Source organism: Megalops cyprinoides, chromosome 2, assembly GCF_013368585.1.
Source record: "Megalops cyprinoides isolate fMegCyp1 chromosome 2, fMegCyp1.pri, whole genome shotgun sequence".
Taxonomy (NCBI): domain Eukaryota; kingdom Metazoa; phylum Chordata; class Actinopteri; order Elopiformes; family Megalopidae; genus Megalops; species Megalops cyprinoides.
This window is the reverse complement of record NC_050584.1, coordinates 47,709,210-47,732,057: the sequence shown is the minus strand read 5'-3', so window position 1 is coordinate 47,732,057 and position 22,848 is coordinate 47,709,210. Positions and strand designations below refer to the sequence as shown.

The 22,848-nt window shown below is 40.3% G+C and overlaps 2 protein-coding genes across 2 annotated transcripts; both read left to right on the top strand.

Moving 5' to 3' along the window:
- Positions 1–13,282: 13,282 nt before the first annotated feature.
- paox1 (polyamine oxidase (exo-N4-amino) 1) lies at positions 13,283–18,998 on the top strand. The gene is made up of 9 exons (XM_036521218.1): positions 13,283–13,404; positions 13,941–14,060; positions 14,617–14,765; positions 15,799–16,237; positions 16,356–16,549; positions 16,738–16,987; positions 17,608–17,720; positions 17,825–17,982; positions 18,652–18,998. The coding sequence occupies exons 2-9, from the start codon at positions 13,993–13,995 to the stop codon at positions 18,802–18,804; spliced, it is 1,524 nt and encodes a 507-aa protein (XP_036377111.1). The 5' UTR covers positions 13,283–13,404; positions 13,941–13,992; the 3' UTR covers positions 18,805–18,998.
- Positions 18,999–21,576: 2,578 nt separating this feature from the next.
- On the top strand, positions 21,577–22,828 carry mrpl55 (mitochondrial ribosomal protein L55). Its single transcript, XM_036521220.1, has 3 exons — positions 21,577–21,750; positions 22,133–22,334; positions 22,587–22,828. Exons 1-3 carry the CDS (start codon positions 21,707–21,709, stop codon positions 22,731–22,733), a joined length of 393 nt encoding a protein of 130 aa, XP_036377113.1. The 5' UTR covers positions 21,577–21,706; the 3' UTR covers positions 22,734–22,828.
- Positions 22,829–22,848: the final 20 nt, after the last annotated feature.

The following is a 22,848-nucleotide window of genomic DNA, read 5'->3' as shown; positions in this document are numbered from 1 at the left end:
TCCTGACCCCATTAAAAAAAGGTTTATTGCTGCCTTTTTATCTAGAGGAATCACAGATTTATTTCAAGTTTTATTTCAAAAGCAATGGACAAATTTAAGGAAAGCTGATTATTTTTAAACTGGTTTTAAGACCGAAGGCCAGACCTCTGAATATTTTGATCATACTGCATAGGATTCTTCATAGGGCAAGTGTTTGGACAGTATTATCACTTTCAAACACATTTTGAACGTGATAATACTGGAGCAGTACAGTATCAAGGTGGTGGTCACTTTACCCACCAATACTTCGTCACATTAAAGGAACTGCTGTTGACACTGTCAAGTGTTTCAAACAACACAGGACTAATGATAAATGAGAAACCTGTGTAACTCCAAACAGGCTAATTCTACATGACAATAGTTAACATGTCCCCCTTTCCTTCATGTAACAAAGCCATTCACATTAAAAAAACTACACATTAGCATACAGTAATGTGTCAGGCACATAAACTGACAGGAATGTGGAAAGGAAGAATACAGACCACTGACACCCTACACACCTTAAGTAAAGTGCTTTATGAACTTTGGTATGGAAACAGAATATTTCCCTCAACTGTCCCACTTCAGGTTCTTCAAAAATAATGTGAACCATGGGTATAGAAATATGTGCTGGAGGAAGATGGTGTCAATGGTGAAAACATCAAAATACAATGCTTATTTACAGAATCAAGTCATTTCTTCAAGAACTGACTGCATACGGTAGCTACAGTGGCTGTACTGTAGCACAATGCATTAAATATCAAGCTAACCTGGGTCAAAAAACATGCATTTTCCTTGATTTTCAAAACACTGACATGCTGTTTTCATTTTCATTGTGTGTCCGGGTCCATCCTCTGAACAGGAAAACTTTTTATCTGTACTCGAGGACATGGCCTTGCAACCCAGTCCTAAGTCACATATACCCCTTTTCCACCAAGGCGAACTAGGTGCTAGCTCTGGGCTGGTGCTAGTGCCGGTTTAGAGTCGGTTCAACTTGCAAACCTTCTAATAACCGGTTTGCTTTTCCACGGGCTAGACAGCCACCATAGAGCCACGTCATTACGTCACTGTATATGTATTATATATTTGTAGGTTCATCAGCAGCCCCTTCTTCCCTCATCATCATCATCATCCCTTCCCCAGTTCACTCTTTTCAATCTTCCCCCTTCTTAATTGGGGTTTCTCTGAACTGAAACTCTCTTAACTGAAAGCCCTGCTGTGTATCCTGACCGAGCTGTGACCATCGATCAGTCATTGAGACACAGTGGCCAGTGGAGAACACATCAGTCCTCACTTTACAATGTGCTGAGGTGTATGAAGGAGAATAAAGGAGGTGTCAGAGACGCTGACTCACATCTTATTTTTTTTACTGGACAGGTGAAAAATTGGAGCTAATCAGGTATGTACTTGTTTGATAGAGGCAGGTTGAAAAGGCTGGGGAGTTGGACAGAGGTGTCTGGAAACATCCCAGCAGGATAGTAATCATTTATGTTAGCCTTGAAACAACAAGAACTATCTGTTGAACTTTTTGTTGGATTTCTTTCATAGAGGAGTGCCCATTCTTTATTGCATCTCTCGTTTTTTTTTTGTTCTTGACTTTTTGCAAAGGACTCCCAACAGCTACAATATACAGCAGGCATCTCACCATACCTTAAACTGATTAAAGTAACAGCTCTCTTCTGTGGTTCTTCCTGGAATCAAGTGAGGCCAGGGTTATAAACAGATTATGATTTCCATGATAATATTGAGGGAACATCCATGGGAAAATAAAATTGTTATGTGGACATACTCTGACTGAACCTTATGATTAATCAAGACTCAGAATTATTTAAAGGTATCAATCCTGTGTCAGAAACAATTTGTTGCCTTACCGTGGATGGGTGCTAGAGTGATTCAGCATGTTGGGAATCTGCCTCACTCATGTGAAAATATTACTGAACCTTGGTAATCTCCTCTACAGGTAGGAAGATGAAAAGTTGCTGTGTAAATCTCCATGTGAATCAGCATCCTGCCTGTAAGTCTCACCAAGGTCCCACTATCAATCAAATGTCTCCACAGCACTCCCCTCCACAGAGATCCCTCCACTCACTGATCTCAGTACACTCACAGGGCTCTGCCCACACAGAGGAATTTCTCATTTCTAAGATTTGTTGGCTCCGGGACCAGATGACTCCTATTTCAGTCCTAACCTTTTTCAGGGAGGCTGGGGGTGGAGGCTCGGCTTTGGAATGCATTTTTAGAGCCGATTTTAAGGAGTCCCCCGACATCTAACGGGAGAACATGTAAATGTTCTCCATAACAGCTTCTCACTACAGCTCAGACCTGACCATGGAACTGTATATGTGGTAAAGCATTTCAACCAACTTGGCGCTCGTGGATAATTTAACAGCCTTCAGATGCTGCATTAAGCCACTTACTGGCCCTAAGAATCAACCCAACATTCTGCCAGCAATGTGAATCAGTGTTGTAAAATCACAGTCAGGGTCACTGCAAGGCTGCTGAATGTACATGGTAGCACATCATAAGACATTGCATTACTAAGAATATACTGTCACAACAAACTGCATATATATCTTATTTGGTATTGATCCCTCTCTCCCAGATACCAAAATGCAGGGTCATCAATTTTTACAAATTGAATTCAGTTTGAACAAAATGGCAAGGGTGTCCTTTCTGTGCCTAGATGATTTTCTCTGGTAATTCCCAAACCAGGGGTAAATAAATGAGCAGTCTCAATCAATGCAATAAGTCATTAATTCCTCCAAGTCACTCTGTTGACCATGTTTATCTCTATGGCAATGGGACATTAATTGAAATTGAATGCATGCATACATGTAATTAACCTTGATTGACATTAGTACCAATTCTATGTGCAATATTTATGGTTTTGCCTTTGATCTTTCTAGGAAGGCCTGTATCATTGTGCTGGGCTATTCAGCACAGGATTCAGTTACACACAATGACCTAGTGCTTCCCCTCATGCTCATTCATGTAGCAGCAGCAGTTATATAAAACATTCGACCAGAGGGGAATCCTCACATCAACTGTTGTGAAATGTGTATAATCCGTGCTTCTTTACACATAAAATAATCTAATAGACCAACTCTGACTGATCAGTGAGAAAGACACCACGGGATCTGCTCCGCCTCTGCGTACACAGCACGATGAAGGGAACCACATGAAGAGCTGTGAACATGCTGCAGCGCTATGGTGCGGTCTCACATAAACACTGCCAGAAGGCATTCAGGTCTCTGCCTCTCTCTCTCTCTCTGAAACCTCATCCAAGACGGTAATAAACCGCCACTGGCTCCCTGTATTCTCACATTTTTGCATTCCAGCGCAAAAATATTTCTTGAAACAAATCTGATTAGTATAATAAGTCCAAACGGGCTTCCCCGCTGAACCACAAGAAGCAGCCCACACGCTAAGAACTTAAGTTCCTGAGAACCAATGAGAGCCCGCGGAGCACAGAGGGCTTTTAAACGCGTGCAACACACATACTGCTGGTTACAAGCTCAGCGATGCTGCGCAGGACTGAGTTGGTGAGATGGTCGTTGTCAGTGCATGTGACAGCATTTCCCTCTCTGTTCCAACGTGCCCCGCAGAAATGAACTTTGAATGCTCAAAACAGTTGCCGGGACACTGACTGCCAGATGCGCCTTGAGTCCTCGTTATACAGCCTGCTCAGTTCAAAACCATTCAGACAAACTTACCACATATGCACCAGTCACTGCAAAATGTATGGGCTTTCCCTCAAATGGGGGTATTCCCTCTCTCCTGTCATGTACCGAATCCCTCTCTAAAGTAGCATTTTTGTTTCCGCGATGCATGAAAACCCCACAATTAATTAATTTTGATAGAATTTAGCCTCTTGCCACCTATCGCACCGTAAAATATTCAAGGGTGAATTACATGTTGTACACATGTTTTAGGTAAAATACTAGTGAATGTCAAATATCGGCACCAAACATACACGTATTTGCACAAACAAGTCATTCAGTGAAGCTCAAACAAAGCATATACATACAACAAAAACACAGCACACAAACCTACGTCTATAACCTATATACATATATATGTATATATTATCAAAACCTACCTTTATCGTTGTGTACAGAAGTATTCTGAACGGCATAAGAAGGAGGGCAATAATCCAAAACGAAACCTAATTTAAACTGAGTTGCTGACCACACGGCAGTTGAAAGGTGGAAGAGTTTGCTTCGTCTTGTCCATGTTCATTTGCACTGAGCATCCAGCCTAACTGGAAAACACAGAGGATTCGAACATGTGTGGTGCCACTGAAGAGTCCAGGACACACCTTGAGATGCGCGCATCACAAGCCTCTGCAAATGGACATGCTGACAGCCCGTGAGTCGCCGCTGCCCTGCGTCAAGGATGCGAATGCGGTGCTTGAGGCTCGCTCGCGCTTTCGCAGCAGAGCTCTTTTGGATGGAATGTGGTGAGCTGTTGCTTCCCCGGCTCTGCTACGCATTCCTCTCATACTGCACTGAACGTGCCCATGCAGATGGGATGTTTAAAAGAAGACAGGAGTTTTTTTTTTTTTTCAAAAAGGTCACCAGTTTTATCAGTATATATTAAAAAAGCCTACACCAAGAGACCACTCCTTATTTACAGCTTGCCTTCCCTTCTTTATACCAACGCTGCTGTCCTTATTTGTGCTTATAGAACGCCTTTTATTCTTAGTTTAAAACCTGCACAAACTTTTTGTCTGTTTCTGAAAATAAACCACCTAGTGAGCAATTGCTAAACATTTTCATTTTTGTCTTTCATTTTTGAAGGAGGCCATAGGTTTCCATGGATATCAAGGTTAAAGAACAATAGAAGATGAAGGATTTCGGTATGCAAATTTGAACTAAATTCTACCTTCACACCTCCTGACCTTTGTTCTTTTTTCTTCATGCCAGGCGGTCTTGTGGACCACCAATATTTAGAAAATTAGACTTTTCCCTGGGCAAGCTGCCAAAAATAACTCAGCTGCACTGCTGACCATTGTTCTTGAGTAGAAACGACCTTGGGTTATCATTTCCTCCTTTGTCTTGAGTAGAATCCTTGTCGATAATCACATACTTCAAATGGACTCTCTCCAGCAGCAAATACAGGAGAATGCTTCTTCTCCTTGCTTCAGAAGCACACTCCTGTGAATCACTATACTTGCTGCGTTCTTGATAATGTTCACATTGATCATGCTTATCAGACACTCTTAATCGGACCCACTTACATAGTTTTCATTTCATCCATTTACACAGCTGGATGTTTAATGAGGCAATTAAAGGTAAATACCTTTCCCAAGGGTAACAGCAGCAGTGCCCCCACCTTGGAATCACACCAGCAACCTCTGGGTTACAAGCCCTGCTTCACACCACAACACCTCACATAGGCTTCCTGGAGCTCTCCCACAGTCTCCTGCACTCTCAAATTTTAGTCTGCTTGCAACACTTTACAATATGTACGCACTGATATAAAATGAAAAAGAAATATGAGACAATCTGAGATGAGAAGTGTAAGGTTTATGAAAAGGCTCTGTTGAAAAGCTCAGAGACAAACCAATGTGCTGATATTTGTCAACTATGACTAATAATCAGAAAATCTGGGGAAATATGAACTGGTGTCTGTATTTAGAGCAGACCAATAAAAAGGGACCAATTACATTAGTTGAAAAGCATGCTTTTGATTCAAGTGAAGGTTTTGAAGAGACTGGTGACAGATGCAGTCTGTTATCATAGTTTAATACCCTTTCCTCCGAGAAGATGAGACTCCGCATTGGGCACACTGTCTCTGGTTTCCCTTTGATTGCAGGAGGAGTGCCAGACAGAGACCCACATTGACGCATAATTAGTTTCAGGGCAGGCTGACAATCATGCTTCTCTCTGTGTGCTACAGTAATTGTGGCTACAAATATTTGCATGTCAATTTGGATAGTTGGTAGCTACAGCAGATGACAGGCCTGGCACAAAACTCGGCTGGATGATCATTGCGAAAAGCGGGCAATACGACTTCTCCAGGGAGCCAGGAAAAATGCCTACGATAGAAAACACAATAAGGTCTCTGAAACACACATAACAAGACACGCATTGTTTGTGTCACATTTTTGTTTACATGAGTGGGAGCGATAGGCCCCGCGGGGGCCCAGCATGCCACAGGGCTCAAGACGTTCAGCAACGTCTATCATCTCCCACTGCACCCCAAGGTGCCAGTGCCCTGTTAGTTCACACTTGGAGCTATCATGCATCAACCTAGTGAACAACAAGCCCCATTTTCATGTTATGCCACAGTTTAAAATCTTTGTCTTCATATAAATCATGCTTCATATAAATAAATCTTTCTCATGCACACACACACATACACACAGCATATGAATACTCCATGAGAACCTGTAAATTCATGTCTCACAAAGTGCAGAGCTGAGTGGTACAGTGGACTTTGTTTCCCCTCCAAGCACTTGTTATATAGCATCAGCTGAGGATTACATCCGGTGTTGTTTTCTGCCTCGCGGTTTCCTCTTATAGGCAAACCTTGGACTTCTCAGTGAGTTCCCATCAGTCCTCTGTCAGAGGAGGGAATGGAGACCCATCAGGCACACCTTATCCAATCTGGTTCCGTGAGCAGGAACAGCTGCTGCAGTCTCACAGATATGAGCTGCTCTGTTGCCCCTGGATAGACCTGTCCTGACATGTCAATGCCTTACAGGGTGAAAACAGCCCACCTGAGAAACCAGGGCTGATCAGCACTGTTCCAATCACTACATACTCGCACTATCCAAAAAAACAGCCATTATCAGTAATTGGTCCCTTAGCAGTGAAATCCATTCTTGAAACGTGCATCTTTTTCAGCTGCCAACTGTGGTGATTTACGGGATGCCTAGAGTGGTTCTGTAACTGAAATCCAGGGAGAGTTAAATTGTACCTGATAAAACATTTGTAAATAAGTGTTGGAAGGGCAATTGACTTGGTGTATTCTTGGTGCGACTAACTAAACACATTTTCTGGTGGTCATTTTGAAATACTTTTCTTCCCCCAGAAAACCATAAAATTCCTCTCAAGGTCAAATTAGGTAATTGTAAGGCAATCAACTGATGTTTTTCAAAGGGCAGAACTATATGTCCATAAGTACCTCTTCTAGAGGCTCTGGTTGTGTGAGGTATCTACAGAGCTTTTTCTACGCATCTTTTCAAAAATCTGTTTTAATTTGCAAGGATTTTTTTTTTCCAATGGGAGTGTGAATACACAGAGAGAAGTGAGAATGAAGTACTCCCATGGTGTTTAATATTTTATTGTTTGTCCCTCTATGTAGGAAGAATGAGGACAGCAACAGGCATTGTCCCCAGTGGCAGCCCCCCTTCTGGAAGAAGAGGCCTGCTGTCCTTGTATTCTTGTGCCATCTGTGGTGTACAAGGCCTGCCTTTTCTCTCCCATAGACATCATTTATCACCCACACTCACCTGTCTCCAGCTGAAACACAGATCTGAGCCCAGCTTTGAAGGAAAGAACTCAACACATCGGAAATCGAGCCCATGCACAATAACGCGGAATGATGATAAATTATACCAATGGCAAATTAATCCCACAATAATATCATTGATTCACCAGGCCAGGGGAACAAAGGGCAAGCTCTTATTGTGATGAAAGTGAATGACCTGTTTTCCAATGCTCTGGCAATATGTGTTGAAAAGGTGTGGCTATACATAGTGATTAGGCGCAGACAACTCTCTTTAGAGAGCTTAAGAGGATTTTTTTTCAGGACTGCACATTATATATATATATATATATATATATATATATATATATATATATATATATAATAAATATAATAAGCTCAGAGACTGGTCTAGGTCTATTATAATTTTCTAAAAACAACAAAAAAATCTTAGTTTGCAATTAAAATTAATCTGTTTTACACTAGATTTTTATCTTTCTTATCCAGCAGAAATCTTGACTATTTCTATAGTGCTATCGTTGATAACATCAGACAGAAAGGCAACTGGTGTATTTCTGCAGCAAAATATATGAGCCCAAAATATCTGTGCTGACAGTCATTGCAAAGCTGCAGGGAAGAATGTAATTAAAGAAAATGGTATTCCCACTCAGGGGAGAAACTGCACACCCTTGGGAATCAGCCACCGTCATTGTGGAAATTCAATTATGGCTGTCGTATGTTTCATCACCTTTTGTTCATGTGATAAATTGATTCCGGTTATGAAAAAGAAACTGTGAGTGTGAAGGTGCTATGGTGCCGTTAGGTGTTCTATATGTTCAGCTGGCCTGCAGGGGGATGAACGTGTATTTTGTACACACACACACACACACACACACTATATATATATACACACACATGCATGTATGCACAGAATAACATTTTAACTAGCTTCTATGCTCACAGTGCAGTGCAGAACACATTTTATTCTACATTCATTATCCCCTTGCAGGTGCTTCAAGGATTAATCAAAAATTAACATATGCAGCAATTGCTGATTAACCAACTACAGCCCCTTCACCCTATGGTAATATTATATACTACATCACCAAGTACACATTTTTAGGTGACTCACTGGTCTTGGCACAAAAGCAGGATCTTGCCTCCAGATTTTGTCCCTGCCTTTGGCATTGTATGAAGCCAAACGAGTGTATTCTGGGTAGAAACAAAAATGCACTTCCAATCATTTTGAAAAGATAAAACCCCTTACTGCCTCATGAGATAATTGCCTGGCATTAAAAGCAATCTGATTTAGCAAATCCAAAAAGAAGGCAAAAGAAAGGAACTTAGATCTAACACAGTGCATTTACATTTACAAGTATTAATTTGGAGGATGCTGTTGTCCAAAGTGACTTACAAAATGGGTTATCAATAGGATAAGGCAAGTAGTTGTATAGATAGGTAATTGTTAGTTCCATCTGTAAAATATGGTGGGATGTATGTGGGAAACACTGTCACAAACAATAAGTGCAGAGAATAGGTGCAACCCTTTTCAGCCAATTTCCAGCCACCAAGCTTGTGTCACTGCAATGTGTTTACCACTGTATGTTTACAAACGAGGTGTTTCACTAATGCAACAGCTTATAATGCCACTGCTATACTGCCACAATTACATATTAACTTCAATTCAGATGTGGCAAATTGGAATCAGTCTGTACAATAATATCTGATCTTGAGGCAGGCATTAATGCAAATTTGCAGGTTTTATTTTTTTTTTGGTAGGTCGAGAGTCAAGTTTGTTGCCATGACCTCCAAAGTACTTGAGTATTGCTCATTTTGCCATTTGCCCTTATAGCTTTTAGGCGTCTACCCTCTAGTGGTTTCTTTTAGCATTGCGTTTACATTTACATTTATATTTATTCATTTAGCAGTCGCTTTTATCCAAAGCAACTTACAAGTAAGGTATAGTATAACACAAGCAAAAACCATAAGGAGTCAACAATATTAGAAGCATTGCATGTCTAGATTTCAATGGTTGGCCAAACAAGGTACAAGCTAGCTGGTAGTACTAACGAGTGCTTTAAACTATTCGATTATATATTTTTTATTTTATAGATTAGTAGAAAACAGTTTTGAGACATGGGAAAGTCCTTTAGGGGGCAGAGTTTCAGGTGCTCAGGTGAGAGTGGAAGAGCTGTGTCCTCAGATGTTTCTTGAAGACAGAGAGGGACTCAGCAGAACAGATGAAGTATTGGAACGTATTATAACTGAGTCCTATTTAGGCAATGCAAACGCAGCTTTTCAGTGCACACTCGAGATTCAAGCTGCGAAATCGAAAAAGCAATTCCAAAACAATTTTGGTATTTAGACAGTGATAGTGCTCATGGTCCAAGCAGCCTATGGGTTGGGAATAACTCTATTGAACTGAAGGTTTGGCAACCATTAGTGGAATGAACTTCTTGCTGTTGTCATAACTTCAGAATCTCTCATGATCTTCAGACAACACCCTAAAACACCTGACTCACCACTGATTCTGAAGAAATTGAAAGAATCAGTGGTGAGTCAGAAGAAACTGAAGAAATTTGTGTTGCCAATTTCCTCCATGTACTTCTAATGCTGATTCAGATATGATTTAATGCTCAAAATGAGGATGTTGCACCCAAAATAGTAGAAGTAAAAGAAGGCACAGGTCCAGATTTTGTAATAAAATATGCAGCTTGTAGAAGCTATGAAATAAGATTCCCCACTGTGGCCCCCTTATATTCTTGCCTCCAAATGCATTCATACCCCTGATAAACTTTAACAGAAAATGATCTAACAGAGGTAAAGGGCATGAGCAGTATTTTTGCATAAATAAAAATACTTCAGAGAGTCACAGCATGTTCTACAAATTATGTGCTTTTCAAAAAACACAACAATGGAAATGACATTCTCCAGAAGCCAATAGAGGGCTATGAAACAGTTGAAACAGTCTCCAACACCTGCACACACCCAGGACATGCAAAAAGATTTTTATAAGTACAGTCAGGCACCAAACCATGCTCTAACTTGAAGATCACAGACCATACAAAACAAAGGCTTGTACATATACACTGAGTGGCCACTTTCTAGGTATCTGTACCTAATAGTGAGCTGGTCCTCCTTTTTTCCTCAGAACAGCCTGATTTTGTTAGGGCATGGACTCAACAAGGGGTTGAAAGTGCAGCACAGGGTCACTGGCCCGTGTCAACTCCAGTGCTCCCCATAGCTGTAGCAAATTGGTTGGTGTTGGATCTCTACTCTAAATGCCTTGTCCCATCCCATCCCACAGGTGCTCTTATGGAGTGAGACCTGGTGACTGGGTGGGCCTCTGCAGTAATTTATATTCACTATTATTATATTCACTATTCAATATTATATTTCCTGCTGAAAAAGTCCATCCACAGATGGATACACTATTGCCATGGAGGGATGTGCCTGAGAGACAACAATGTTCGGATCTTTCAGATGTGGCACTCACACATTGCTCAGGGACACAATGTGTGCAATGAAAACACACCCCACACACTGCCACCACCAGCATTGTTGACACCTGGCAGGATGGATCCATAGACTCATCTGGTTTTTGCTATATACTGGTCCCCCCATCTGCAAGAAATAGCAGGAACCAGGATTCATCAGATCAGGCAATGTTTTCCACCCCTCCACCGTCCAGCGTTTGTCTTCCTTAGCCTACTGTAATCACAACTTCTTGATTTTTGCTGAAGTGGGACTGTGTTAGGTTGTTGGCTGCAATACCCCATCTGTGACAAGGTATGATGAGTTGTGCATTCTGATATGCCCCTTTTGGCACCACTGTTGGATTCAGCTGTTAGTTGACTGACTGTAGCCCATCTGTTCCATCTGTTTTCAAGTCATGTCAGCCTCCGTCGGCCTCTTTAATCGATGGTCTCCGATCAAAGGGCCGCTGTTGGCTGAATGTTTTTCTGATAGTGGACTATTATCAATACAATCATGAGACTGCTGTGTGTGAAAACCCCAGCAGGGTTGCTGTTTCTGATATACTCATCCCGGTGCCTCTGGCGCCCACTACCATGCCGTGTTCGAAGACAGAGGCGCCCATTCTCCCTCTAAATTGCACACACACAATCTGTAGGTACCTACCTACCTGCTTTCAATAGCATGGTCTGAACATGTGGTGTTGTCACTGATTGAGCAGTCTGTTTCACAGAAAGGGCAGGTATGCCTATTAAAATGGCCACTCAGTGTACACCTGCAAAAATATTCTACAATGTGTTTTGCTCATTAGTTTTTGTTTCATTTTTAATGTGTCCTTCATATTTTAGTGTGCTTATTAATTTAATTTGTCCTTTGCCCTTGTTGGGCCAGATTAATCTGATATTCATAGCAGAGCTGAATCAGAGCTGAATAGAAGATGCCTAATCTTAAGACACACCAGAAATGGTTCAACATGCACACTAAAGACACTATGTTTTCTCAGGCTTTGTGATTAAATCTGTTAAAAATTAACTTTAACAGACAGATGCATATGTCTGTCACAGCGTAGGTGGATTCATGTTGAAAACAGCAGCTCCTCTGTTAAATATAGAGGAGTATCTGTTCCAACCCTGGAATTCTTGTCAGAATACAGGGAGAGATTGGTTCAAGATTTTACATCAGAATAGACTTTCTAGCATAAAAATGAAAATAAGTATGCACCAAAGTCTAAAAATGAATGGTTATGTAAACACAAAATCGACATGTTCTGGACTAGACCTCAATCTGATAAAAAAAAAAAAAAAAATTAATTCGTCAGGGACATCTGATGGTTAATGTGTCTACTAACTTGCTATGAACCTACTAACTAACCTACTAACTGTTATGAAGGAAGATCTCTTTAAATCCCCTTTAGAGACTGAATTGAACTACAGTGTGTATGTGTGTGTTTTAAACTTGATTTGTAAAGCTCGCGCTGTGCCATTATGGATGTTTTGAACGTTTACATATTTTTTATTTCATTTTTCATTTTCATTATTACACAAACAGAAATGGTGATTGCGCAAACAATTCGCTTGTCAGGAGACTGAATGCATTTGCAGACCACCGTGCCGTTGTTTTGGACACCCTCTAGTGGTAAATTCTAATATTACAACGTATAATACGACATATGACTAACCAATAATGTTTTTGAATGAGTAAAATTCAAATTGCATAAATTCTTCGATGTTTCTCCATATTATAAACAAGGGAGGAGCCTCCATCCATATTATAAACAAAGAGAGAAATTTTAATATTTACGACATACTTTTGCTATTTTCTTGCGTTTATCACAGGTGTGCCACATTTCAGACTTGAAGTTTGATTCCTGTACTCGCATAATTAGATAGAGTCAGGTTATTGAAATAAACTAGGAAGAGAGGACAAAGTTTAATATGTTGGACGACAACTTATCAAGCTTTAGGAGGGCAAAGGAGCGCAGGTCCAATGCAGAGCTGGCAAGGGCCATCAAATGAGTGATATTTCAAACTACAAACTGAAACTTGGTGTCAATGAGTTGATATACCTCCCAAGCATATTTAATTATTATCCGACGAGTATGCGTACACTCTCGTGACATACAATGGAGGAAAGCAGAAGCGTGCCTTGTAGATCCTGTATTGCTAGCTACTTTGTTAAAATTTGAACAAACATAATCTGATACTAACCACAGGTCTTTCATTTAGCTTACATTAGTGTAACCGGTCTGATCTGTGACGTTTGTTGCTTGAGGTCTTTATATCAGCTGGAAGCTAGGTATTACTTTATATTGCATCAGATCAAACTGGTGGTATGCCAAACTTGGGTCTACCTTTGAGTGCGCAGACCGCGGTCTCGTATAGCGAACTTTGTTATAGAAGCTGCTTACGGCGAGTGCTCACTGCCACTTGAGAGAATTGTTGTCTACGTGCGGCGATTAACGTAGCCCACGCCTGCGAGGTAGGCTAATGGAAATTTTGTTGTACCGTTCCGCCTGAAAGTCAGTGCAGACATGCAGTTAATTAAGACGGTTTCATTTTAGAACTAAACATATTGTAATGTCCGTGACAGTTCTGGGAACGAAAGCAGTAAGCGGTATTATCATAGATTTCTTTTGTCTTATGTCAGTTATGCAGCTATTAGTTATCATTATTCTTGTTGGTGTCATTTTTTAACTGTTCATCTATAAATTTGTAGCGTACGTCTATTCAGGAATTCACTGGTCTGGAGAGTTGTTTAGGTAATCTCATAGCGGGTGTTATATTCGGTCCCCTTACTCCAGTTGATACACAGGAACAGTTGCTGCGAGCTGGCCCACGGACTTCTTGAGAAAATATTTTTGCTGAAGAAAACAAAACAATCATCCACCAAGTTTTGATGTCATAGTCCTAAATTTTTTGCGAGAGACCTAGACAATGAGTAATACTGGGATTAAACAATTACTCCAGTGTTCCACTTGCTTTTCATTGGAATATTTCCTCCTCCCACGCGTTTAGGGCTGATACACTCTCCCTACAAGAAGTGTCCTACAAGAGTACAGATGTCCACATGCGAACGTTTGCAGAAACTCTCTCTTCTCAGCAAAGTGCAGATCCACACATCCACAGAGCCACAATGTAAGTGCATATTTGACCTGTTACTCTCATGACATCGCGAATGCCAGTGTATTCAACGTACAATTAGGATTTAGTAAATGTGCGCTAGAGATGTGTAAAGTTATGTACTTTTAATAACGCCATAAAAAAATGTAAATCAACCGTATAAAATAAGTTTGTAACGGTTTCGCTGAATATCACATCGTTAAACAAGTTGACAATCTTCTGAGGGGCGCTTTTCTAAACAGAAATTACTGAAGTGTAGCTTAGGTCATTCTTTAACTTGTTGCTTAAGGTTGAATGTAACCGGCAAATTCATCCAAACAGTAAAACGATCCCCTCAGAAAGAGAGAAGGCAGAGGGTGTAACTGGATATGAAGCAGGTAGACGATTACAGGGTTGCACAGTTTGTGATGACTTACTTGTAAAGTACAGCAGCCCCAAATTGAATGTTTTCTCTTTTGCATCCTGGTCTTGAGAAGATGTTTTGAGTAATGCAGTTATGCAACATTTCTTAAATGTATGTATCTATTTTATAAAGTACAACAGAAGGCATACATGGAGTCTTGTATTACAGGAATCCTGCAAATCCAAAGATTGTGGTGGTTGGGGCAGGAATGGCTGGCATTGGGGCTGCCACTAAACTTCGTGAGCTGGGGTTCAGCGATGTGACTCTCCTGGAAGCTTCGGGGGTCCCAGGAGGGAGAATCGCCAAAGCTCAGCTGGGTGAATATGTCTCATGATGTTTCGTTGTGTTGCTGTTGTGAAAAAGAAGGAACTTTGTTAGATATTTGAAATGATCTTGAAACTGCACAGAGAAGTGGGAAGTGATACTGCTTATGAAAACATTACTGGCTGTACTGCCAGCTTTATTTGGTTAATTTTGACTTCTATGTGGTGTTTATCAATGTAAGCAAGGCATGTGACTCATAGGCCAAAGATTATTATGTACAACATAATGTCAAAATAGCACTTCCCTCACAGTTGCAACTGAAGCGAACTGCTTAAGATGTAGGGATCCAGACTAATTGAAAGGTGTTACTGCACTGAGATAGGCCTATATAAATATTGTGCTTGGTTGTGGTCCTCACAAGTGTTCATTATTTATATATTTATCCTTTAACTTGTCTGAATACCAGCTGGGGGAAAAGACTGTAATGTAACTTAGTGTTGTGGGAAAATGTGTGAAAAGTCTGAAGAGGTGGTCCCAGTCACCCCCCAAAACCCCTCAGACAGGAAACAGGGACTCGGTGGTGATAGCTGATTGAACTGGCTCAACTTGGATGGTGTGTCAGGGCCAGCCCATACCTGGCATTGGCCCATGTGCTGTCTGAGTTTTTGACTTTGGTCATTAAAATATTTCATAAGAGTAATCCAGACAAAGACATTATGTGGGTTTCAGTAATATACTAGAGCTACAAGGCACCACCCAGGTCAGTGTTCTTGTGTATTAAGGGTCAGTGAACTGGAACCGAATAACACTGCAGTTGGCCTTCCAATATGTGAAAAACAAAACTCTAATTAAACAAGAAACCATTTGCCATTTGGTTTCAGTGTCTGATTGCAGCGGCTCCCATTTCTTCCCCTGATCCCTCCCACCCCTTTCAGGCCTTGAAGGTCAGGTGGAGGGAGCTAATAAGGGATGGAAAAATAACTTCACTCCCCACAGTCAGGTGCCAGCTCAAAGAAACAAAACCCTCTGTGTGAGCCTATTCATAACATTGTCACAAATGTATGACTATTTATGATGTCTCAACAGGAAAGTCGTGGATTGACACGGGAGCCCAGTACATCCATGGAGCCACAGAAGCAAACCCTGTGTACTCGCTTTGCAAAAAGTATGGACTCCTCGATGACGTGCCAGAAGAGGAAGGCAGCTGGAGCATCTTCAGTAACACAGGCAGCAAAATCGATATGACATTTGCTGAGCACGTGTATGAAGCAGGGGAACACTTCATCAGGAAGAGGTTCCATGACAGTGAGGGGAACAGCATAGGGAACTATTTTGCTGAAAAGGCTCAGGGGCTGGCAGACACTTGGAATGTCAATGAAAAGGAAACGAAGCAGCTACAGGGTATCCTCAGTATGGTGGGAAAAGACTTTCTTATAGACATTGGTGCCACGGATCTCAACAACGTGTCTCTGTACTCATGGCAGTATTTTCCAAAAAATATGGGAGAGGATCTCAATATTTCAGGGTATTTGAACTTTTTTGGTTGACTAATATAAAGTTACTTTTATGCGAATGCTGATTCATCTAATAATGTCAAATGGCAGAATGCCAGCATAATGCATCTATTTTCCCTTATGCTTTAGAAAAATGTTTCAGTTGGTAGAGAAACTACTTGAAGACTTCCCCAAGGAGACTCTGCTTCTAAACAGGCCTGTGAGTAAGATTGAATGGGATGGCTCCTTTAGCTCTGTGGATGGAACGCAGTATCCAGTGTGCTTGGTGTTTGAAGATGGAGAAAAGATGCTTGCAGATCATGTTGTGGTCACCATATCAGTGGGTAAGTCCATATATGGACATACATTTCCATATTTCCAGAGTATGTTTCCAGTTTTTCACAGGTAAAGTTCTGAGCAGAATTTCATGTAACATTTTCACGCTGGAGGGTCTTACCTTTGTCAGGCAGTGCACTGCGGGAAGTGTTTAAGGAAACATGGCCTATGCAGCATTTCTGTAATGTTTTCACAGGCTGTCTGAAAGCACAGGCATCCTCGCTCTTCAGTCCCCAGCTCCCTGAAGACAAGGTCAAGGCGATTAATGACCTAGGCTTTGGCACTGTCAACAAGATCTTCCTGGAGTATGAGGAACCCTTTTGGGAAAGCGGTGTCAGCGTGATCAGTCTGTTGTGGGAGGAGGAGTCTCCCAGGTCTGTGAAGACAGACCCTGATAATTGGCGGAAATACCTGCACCTCTTCACTGTGATAAGGCCACAGGAGAAGTAGATATTCATTTTTTCTGTTTTGTTTGCTTGTTTGTTTGTTAAGGAGGGATTGACTAATGTCAATCAGATTTTATATTCTCTAGTATTACATGTGCAGTGTCCCCAATACTTGTATTTAATCAGGAACAATATACAGCACCAGTCAAAAGCTTGGACACACCTGATTAAGATAATGGGAAATGTGCATTCAGAGACATTTTGTTCTAAAGACTTTTTTAAATTCTTCAGTTTTTTTCTTAGTCAAATATAAATCATGAAGTTGATGCCTATTTATGAATTTCTTTCAAAAAAATTAATTTTAAAAAATATTCTGACTATTTTGAAGAATCTAAAATACAAGATATTTTTGATTTGTTTATAACACTTTTTGGGTCACTGCATAATTCCATTTGTGTTCTTTCATAGTTTTGATGTCTTTATTATTATTCTAAAATGTGGAAAATGGTAAAAATAAACTTTTGACTGGTACACACACACACACACACACATACACACACAAACAAACAATATGATAGAGATAGGATAGAAATCATAGTCCCTTTTTATTGTGATTGTGGTTGCGTACATGTTAAGGAGGGAGCAAGAGAGTCAGTGTCTGACAGTAAATGCCTCCCCAGGTTTGGAAATATCCTGATTGGCTGGTGCACAGGACGTGTGGCAAAGCTGATAGAGGACATGACAGAGGAGAATCTCTCTGCAGCCATCACTGAACACCTCCGAACCTTTACCAGTAAGAGGCCAACAGATAAAGCAGCAAGCAATGAGATCTGTCTTTGGGTGAGGAAAGAATATCAACAAACTGACTTTGTATAATCACTAGCTCTTCTTGTACAGAGAACCAGTCACTGCCTGCCCCTAAGACAGTGCTACGCACACAGTGGCACAAAAACCACTTCACTCAGGGAGCATATACCTTCCTCCCTGCTGGAATAGATGGGAAAATAATGGACACGTTGGCAGTACCCCTGTCTGGCACAGAGGGCGCTAACAAGGTAAGATCCGAAAGCAGAGATAACTCACTCCGTTTTGAACAATACTGTTTAAATGCACACTGTATAAAGCTTTTAAAATAATCACCATTTATATCCAATACCTGATGGCAGACGATGGAGGCTTCATAAAGCCAAAAATGGGTGTACCCATAGCGAATCATCAATTTGAACCAATCATAATATTTTGCTATTGAGAGCAAAGTGGCGGCAGTGTAACATAGTGATAAGAAACAGCGTTGGTAACCAAAAGGTTCAATTCCCTGCTAGGGCACTGCTACTGTACCCTTGGGCAAGGCATTTAACCCAGAATTGCCTCAGTAAATATCCAGCTGTATAAATGGATAACATATAAAAATTTGTAATCTATGTAAGTGTCTCTGGACAAAAGTGTCTGCTAAGTGACAATAATGTAATGTAAAAGTCTTTTGATTGGCACATAAAAGCCAGTGATTAAATGCACATGATAGCTTCATTCATCGCCTGTCACTATTGTTACTCCTGCATGAACAGCATGTATGAACTCCTTGGATTTATATAGCAAACCAACACTGAATTATGTCAGCATGCTTAAGCTTTCCCATGTTTGACTCTGATATACTTTATCACACCACGTTGTGATGTTTTTACTAAATATCTATGCAATGACTGTAAATTCTGCCTGTTTTTTAGGATCTCCGGGTGCTGTTTGCAGGGGAAGGGACACTGAAGGAAATGTACAGCACTGTACAAGGGGCCCTGCTGTCTGGCCAGAGGGAGGCAGAGAGACTTGCACAACACTATCAAAAATCTGTACCTCAGAGTCCTGAGTCCTCAGAGTCCTGAATTATACTCATAGACAGCTCAAGCAGCATCCTATATGTGTTTGCTGGATAGATGGATCACACTTCAGCTCAAGTCCACTTTTCTTAGTTTCTTTGTTGTGGGTGTCAAAACAAATGAGAAAATTATCTCCAGCCATCAGAATTAATGTGTTGATAATGAAAAAAAAAACAGTCAGGGTAAGCTTTCGATTGATGTGCTGCAAATGGTGTTGCGTGTAAGTATTCCTGTATGTAAAGGCACTTAAAAAACACTTTTAAAGCCAGTTAAAATCTTGAACTGTGCGTACAAATACATCTGTATGGCAATTCCATAACTGTTAATCACCTATCTACTGACTGCTAAAGCACAAATGTAAGTTAGGTATTTGATATATTTCAAATGTTAAGGAGAGCTTGAAATGAGACATTTCTGCGTTTTTCTTATACTTACGTATTGTATATAACTTATAAACTTACTATTTACTACTACTTACTACTGATACTATATATATATATATAAAAATCAGCTTTCAATGCAAACTGACCATTGATATTTATATGTGCAAATATATAAATGTGGTAATATCTGGGGATTGGGGCTAGTGAGAGTGAGTGTATTATTTTGAATTTGTTCTGCTATCTGGTCAGTCAAGCCATGCATGCTTACTCTGGCCATACTGTAAAGCAGTAATCTGCGTAAGGAATGTCATTGGAATGTGCTGATTTTGCGATTACCGAGTCTTACCTTATAAAATGGTGATGTATCCAATGAACAGGAGGCAGGGAAAGACAAATGATAGCAGGACACCACGCATTTTGAAATATTTTTTGTGCGTGTGCGTGCCTGAGTGCATAAGAAGGGGCTATGCATAATACCGTATTTGTCACAGGTAGTCATGGTGTGTCAAGAAATGCCATAGTTGCTGCACTAAGGGGTGACTGATTATATGGAATTACCCTGACTTGCTTAGTCAGCCTGTAATTTACTCTTATATTAAGTATGAAATGGGTTGTTTAACATCCCTCAATGCCACCCGTGGTGGATGTAGGTGTAGCAGAATCAGTACTGATTTGGTAGTTTCACTAGTGTTTCCTATCTATTTTTATGGATTTTTTCCCCAATTATATCTGTTTATATCTTTCTCTGTGACCACCTATCCACCCTTGTGCTGGTTTGTGTTTGATAATTTTGCTGTAATAAGGCATTTTGGGATTGGATGGTCCATGGCAGGTCATTTGAGAAGGGGTGTGTGTGGTCCCATTACGCTAAGAGGTAATACATCTGCGTGCTACACTTTCCTCTAGCTCTATGATGAGAAGAAGAGGTCATTCGTTATTGAAGTTCATTATGATGACATATAAGTGAAATATGCAATTCCCTGCCTTCTATAAGCCATGCATATTATCCTGATATGATTATTTTATATGTATGTCATATGTCACTTGGAATTTTTGACGTGTTTGTCTTTAGAGTTTTATGATAGAGTTAAACTGCTGGGCTGGCTACAGGTAGCAAACTGCATCATTGCATGAGCTTGTTTACTTGCCCCATAAATAACCCCTCTCTTGCCTTCTGTGCATGCATGAATTTTCTAAATAAAAGTTTTTGATGATATTTCTGCCTGTGCTTGGTTTGTTGTTAGTCTCTTTTTCCTGACTAGTACAGTGGTAAGGGGGTATAGATACAGTACCAGTCAAAAGTTTGGACACACCTACTCATAGAAGGGTTTTTCTTTATTTCTACTACTTTCCACATTTTAGAATAATAGTAAAAACATCAAAACTATGAAATAACACAAATGGAATCATGCATTAACCTAAACAAGTGTTAAACAAGTCATCTTTGGATTCTTCAAAGTAGCAAAAAAAAAAAAAATTGTAAGTAAATTTTTGTGGAAAATCATGCGTAGGCATTAACTTCACTATTCACAGTTATCTAAGAAAAAAATGTAAAGCATTTAAGCATACATGTTTAGATCAAAATGTCTTTGAATATATATTTCCCATTATCTCATTTAGGTGTGCCCAAACGTTCAACTAGTACTGTATGTACTATTTTCAGTTTATTCTTTTTAAAATGCATCTGTTGTATCGTAAATCTTGTATGCAATTTCTCCTCTATAAGATCATCACCATGAAGAAACAGACAAGAAAAACAAGCTAGACAGTATTTCCACAGGCATGTCGCAACCATATGTGTAAACACTTGGCCTTGCTGAGAGTCTTTGGGAAAGTCAGTGGCATTTCATGATTCTCTTGAAAATTTTGCTGTTATGTACTGTGCTGTTATGTATGAAATAATTTCAATAATTAGTAAATGAGTAGCCCAAAACATTTAATTGCAATAATTAATAAAGGAGTAGCCCAAAACATTTGAAATTATGAAACACACAAATAGAAAAAGCCTTAACCTGAGGGTGGACTTCTGTCTATTTTGGTTAATATTGTTGGGCCATATCAAAATATATACTCTGATATGTTTCAAGAATCAGAGCACATACTCTTTCCTTAAAGGAAAACAGGATTGTTAGGATTCCAAATGAATATTCTTGAATAAACAAATACGTGTGTTTCCATGTATTGTCGCAAATAACGTAAATATTGTAGTAAATGTCTGGGTATGCAGTGTGATAAGACGCAGTCGGATCGGTATAGACCTTTTAAACAGAGCTGACAAGTGGATTCTACAGCAAAACAATCTGAGCATCGCAAATAACATTATGGTATGAAATGGTGCGGCGGAACCCTTTGTCGGAACGATTATTACACAGTGTTGCTTTCCGTACGCCACTACAAAGACGTACCAGGCCGATGACCTCATGAGTGTCTACACAGGTTACTGGTTGTTGGGTTATGTGGTTGCAATTATTTTGAGTCAAACACGTTTATTTATGTAGCTAGTTAGCGACTCATTTGTTTCAGGTATGGCTTCACTCAAAATATGGGCATCAAAGAGTTGCATTTACGGGTAAGTAACTAGCTTGATAACGAAATCCGTGTAAAAATTTGAGCAGCATTACGGAAGTTCACGTTAGCTAACGTTAGTTAAACAGGTCGGAATATTCAAAAGTAGTCGCGTTTATTACGGGTTAACGTGCGCGATTTTATCCAAACTTGAATTACTTTTCTTCCCTGTGACCAGTAGCGGGATGATTATTCATTAAAGCAGCTAGGTAGCTTCTACTGACATGGCTAACATGGGGAAAATAGCAAAATGGTACCATGACAGGTGGTTGTTAGTCAGCAAAAATATTGTAGCTAGCTAACGTGATAAATATTTTCCTGATTCATGCATAGCTGAGTACATCAACCAACTACTGCTATTCAGAGCCTCGATATTTTCTTCACAGATTTCTTCACCAACACGTCATGCAAAGGTGTTTGCCGGCAGCGTCTGCGTTTCACTCATCAGCGTGTCAGCACAACTCGAATAGGACATCGATAGTGCGCTGTGGCAGACAGAAATATGGGAGAATGTATCCAGTTTTACTCGTGCGTCCCGACGGCTCCACCATTAACATCAGGTACAACGAGCCCAGGAGGATACTTACGGTGAGTCACCTACATTAGATAAAAGAAGACAAAATTGCAAGGATTTATAGCTGGATACCTATTTCATTTAGAACGTTTTCCTGGCAAGACCAGATACTTGTATGTTATTGTTGTTCGTATTTGTATGTTTCTTGAACAAATTTCAGCATTACCGACTGTCTGTGAATAACTCTGAAAAGTCAGAGAACGTTGAAATGTTCACAAATAGTCTACTTTCTACGCTTCTGATTGTAATGCGATTACCCCTGACAGATGCCAGTTGACATCACTATGCTCTCAGAGGAAGAAAGGAAAGCTAGGTTACGGAAACGGGATCCGAAAAGGACAGTCACCAGGGTAAAGGATGAGTTCGAGGACGATTTCAAAGTTGACGATTACAGCAAGTTCTGGAAAAAGTGACAGCTGTAGCTGCTGAACTTCTCAATCAAAACATACGGATTTTTTTCTGCGTTCCATGTTCTGTATTTACACATGCAGATTGATGAGTATGTATACGTTACTTGGCATGTATTAA